A 3,844-nucleotide genomic window follows, 5' to 3' on the forward strand; every position below is an offset into this window, starting at 1 on the left:
GACAGAGAGGTCAAGGAAGGGAAGGGAAGTGTCAGAGATGGACCACGTGAAAATGATGGAGGGGTGGAGATTGGAAGCAAAATTAATAAATTTTTCCAAGTCCCGACGAGAGCATGAAGCGGCACCGAAGTAATCATCGATGTACCAGAGAAAGAGTTGTGGAAGGGGGCCGGAGTAGGACTGGAACAAGGAATGTTCCACATACCCCATAAAGAGACAGGCATAGCTGGGGCCCATGCGGGTACCCATAGCCACACCTTTTATTTGGAGGAAGTAAGAGGAGTTGAAGGAGAAATTGTTCAGTGTGAGAACAAGTTCAGCCAGACGGAGGAGAGTAGTGGTGAACGGGGATTGTTCGGGCCTCTGTTCGAGGAAGAAGCTAAGGGCCCTCAGACCATCTTGGTGGGGAATGGAGGTGTAGAGGGATTGGACGTCCATGGTGAAGAGGAAGCGGTTGGGGCCAGGGAACTGGAAATTGTTGATGTGACGTAAGGTGTCAGAGGAATCACGGATGTAGGTGGGAAGGTACTGGACAAGGGGAGAGAGAAGGGAGTCAAGATAACGAGAAATGAGTTCTGTGGGGCAGGAGCAAGCTGAGACGATCGGTCTACCGGGGCAGTTCTGTTTGTGGATTTTGGGTAGGAGATAGAAGCGGGCCATCCGAGGTTGGGCAACTATTAGGTTGGAAGCTGTGGGAGGAAGATCCCCAGAGGAGATGAGGTCAGTGACAGTCCTGGAAACAATGGCTTGATGTTCAGTGGTGGGGTGATGGTCCAGGGAGAGATAGGAGGAAGTGTCTGCGAGTTGACGCTCAGCCTCCGCGAGGTAGAGGTCAGTGCACCAGACAACAGCACCACCCTTGTCAGCGGGGTTGATGACAATGTCAGGGTTGGACCTGAGAGAACGGAGTGCAGTTAGTTCAGAGAGAGAGAGATTAGAATGGGTGAGAGGAGCAGAGAAATTGAGACGACTAATGTCGCGCCGACAGTTCTCAATGAAAAGATCAAGAGAAGTTAAGAATCCAGTGGGAGGGGTCCAGGTGGAGGGAGAATATTGGAGATGGGTAAAAGGATCCGTTGAACTGGGAGAGGACTCCTGCCCAAAGAAGTGAGCCCGGAGACGAAGACGGCGGAAGAAGAGTTCAGCATCATGCCGAGCCCGAAATTCATTGAGGTGAGAGCGTAAGGGTATGAAACTAAGTCCTTTGCTGAGCACTGAACGTTCAGCATCAGAGAGGGGAAGGTCAGGGGGTATAGTGAATACACGGCTGGGGTTGGGATTGTTTTGGATTTCCAGCATCCGCAGTTTTTTTGTTTTTATCTATTACATGGCAATGTCATTGTACAGTTGTTTGTGCTGGATATCAATTTTTGCTTCATAAAGTTCCCGTGAAGGCATTATGTTGTTGCTGAAGCTAGAGTTTTAATAAAATTTACATCCAAAGATGTACTTGTATCCGGATAGAGGAATTTCCTTGTGAACATTTTGTTTTTGCAAATACTGGGAATAGAGGAAGTTGTTAATTGTCTCCCCTTTAAGTGACATCTTACAGGCTCTTTTGCCTTATAACTGGGGGTCTCCATATGCAACTGAGATAAGCCCTATATGTCAGGAGACACAACTGGTGGACAAACCAGGAAGCAACTTATTTTTCTTACTGAAATATTCTAACTAAAGAGGTTGAAACATCAAGTCCATTAATCTTGCAATAACTGAATGAATAATATTGTATGATACTCACCTCGTTAAAGATAATCTATCAATCTAATCTGATAAAAGCTAGTGACATATTTTATTAATATGAAACATTAATTATACTTGATATACGTGTTCGATTTTAGACAGAAATTCATTGGGTAAACGATATATTAAAGCTCTATGACTTTTAATAAATTTATCGTTGAAGGATCGCCGTTTAGCTAATAAAATTCCAGAGCGGTGGGAGTTACGAGTTGCTTTTTGAGCTTGTATTAGGTGTAAACTCTCTTAATACTCGAGGATAATGGCAATTCAGCGACAGGTGCTGTTAAAGGGACCACCCTGAATGGTTGTCCAGAGGTTGCTAGCTGACGCGACGTTGATCACCAATGATTATTTCCTCATAATTCTTCCAAATTGTCACAATTGGATGAGGGAGACCTCACAGCAGAAATGTTAAAACCTGGGCTGCAAGTCTGACAAGTTCATTGGCGTTTGAGCGGCGTTGCCAGGCACACCTTGGGTGCAGTTTGTTCGCGTGTGTTCAAGTGTTTCGCCAACTACTTCCTGGGACCTCGCAAGGATGGTGGATCTCCAGCCCGCCATAGTGATCGACAATGGATCAGGCCTGGTCAAAGCTGGCATCTCAGGGGATAAGGAACCTCGCTCCATCTTCACCAACGTGATCGGCAAACCTCGGCAGAAAGCACTCATCATCGGGGCCGGTCAGAAGGATTTCTACATTGGCGAGGAAGCTCAGGCCAAGCGGGGGGTGCTGACCATCAAGTACCCGGTGGAGCACGGCATTGTCACCTCCTGGGACGACATGGACAAGATCTGGAGGTACGTGTATGATAACGATCTGAAAATCAAGTCCAACGAGAGGCCGGCGCTGCTGACCGAGGCTCCCCTCAACCCTCTGGCCAACCGGGAGAAGATGTGCCAGATCCTCTTTGAGGGCTTCGAGCTGCCGGCCATGTACGTGGCCATCCAAGCGGTGCTTGCCCTCTACGCCTCCGGGAGGACCACGGGCTGCGTGATGGACAGCGGGGACGGGGTGACTCACACCGTGCCCATCTACGAGGGTTACTGCCTGCCCCACGCCGTGCTGAGGCTGGAGCTGGGAGGCCGGGACCTCACCGAATACCTGGTCAGGATCCTGACCGAGAGCGGGGTCTCCTTCGTCAGCACGGCGGAGAAGGAGATCGTCAGGGACATTAAGGAGAAGCTGTGCTACGTGGCCGTCGACCTGCAGAACGAGATGTGCAAGAAGCCCTGCGACGTGGAGAAGGACTACAAGCTCCCCGACGGCCAGGTCATCAAGATCCAAAACCAGAGGTTCCGCTGCCCGGAGACCCTCTTCATCCCGGCTAACATCGGCATCGAGGCGCCCGGCATCGACAAGCTGTGCTTCAACGCCATCATGAAGTGTGACATCGACCTGAGGCGGGATCTCTACGCTAACGTGATCTTGGCGGGAGGCTCCAGTTTGTTCCCGGGCATGGACGAGCGGATGCTCAAGGAGATGACAAAGATGGTCCCCACCGGCACCCCGGTCAAAGTCTGCGCTCCTGCGGAGAGGAAATATTCTGTCTGGATGGGGGGCTCGATTCTCTCCTCCCTTTCTGCTTTCCAGCAGATGTGGATTTTAGCCTCTGAGTATAAGGAGGTTGGAGCTAACATTGTGCATAGAAAGTGTTTTTGAAAGTTTTTTTAAAAAAAAATAAAAACGACTGTATTTTGAGAAGAAAAAAATACTGACAAAATAAAAGTGTGGAATGAAAGTGAGAAACTGACGGTTTTATCATTTTTGCAAAGAACATAAGAACTAGGAGCAGGAGTAGGCAATTCAGCCCCTCGAGCCTGCCCCGCCATTCATTCGGATCATGGCTGATCTCATTTCGGCCTCAACTGCAATTTCCCGCCCTCTCCCCAACCTTTCAACCCATTACTAATTAAAAATCTGTCTATCTCCTCAAATTTATTCAGCATCCTGGCATGCACTGCACTCTGAGGTAGTGAATTCCACAGATTCACGATCCTTTGAGAAAAGTAATTCCTCCTCATCTCTGATTTAAATCTACCACCCCTTAACCTAAAACTATGGCCTCTCATTCTAGAATGCTCCACAAGGGGAAACATCCGC

At 48.8% G+C, this 3,844-nt stretch overlaps 1 protein-coding gene across 1 annotated transcript; it reads left to right on the forward strand.

Moving 5' to 3' along the window:
- The first annotated feature begins 2,278 nt into the window (after positions 1 to 2,278).
- On the forward strand, positions 2,279 to 3,419 carry LOC121275324 (actin-85C-like). The gene has a single exon (XM_041182817.1). It carries the CDS (start codon positions 2,282 to 2,284, stop codon positions 3,401 to 3,403), a length of 1,122 nt encoding a protein of 373 aa, XP_041038751.1. The 5' UTR covers positions 2,279 to 2,281; the 3' UTR covers positions 3,404 to 3,419.
- Positions 3,420 to 3,844: the final 425 nt, after the last annotated feature.

The sequence above is a fragment of the Carcharodon carcharias genome, chromosome 2 (assembly GCF_017639515.1).
Source record: "Carcharodon carcharias isolate sCarCar2 chromosome 2, sCarCar2.pri, whole genome shotgun sequence".
Taxonomy (NCBI): domain Eukaryota; kingdom Metazoa; phylum Chordata; class Chondrichthyes; order Lamniformes; family Lamnidae; genus Carcharodon; species Carcharodon carcharias.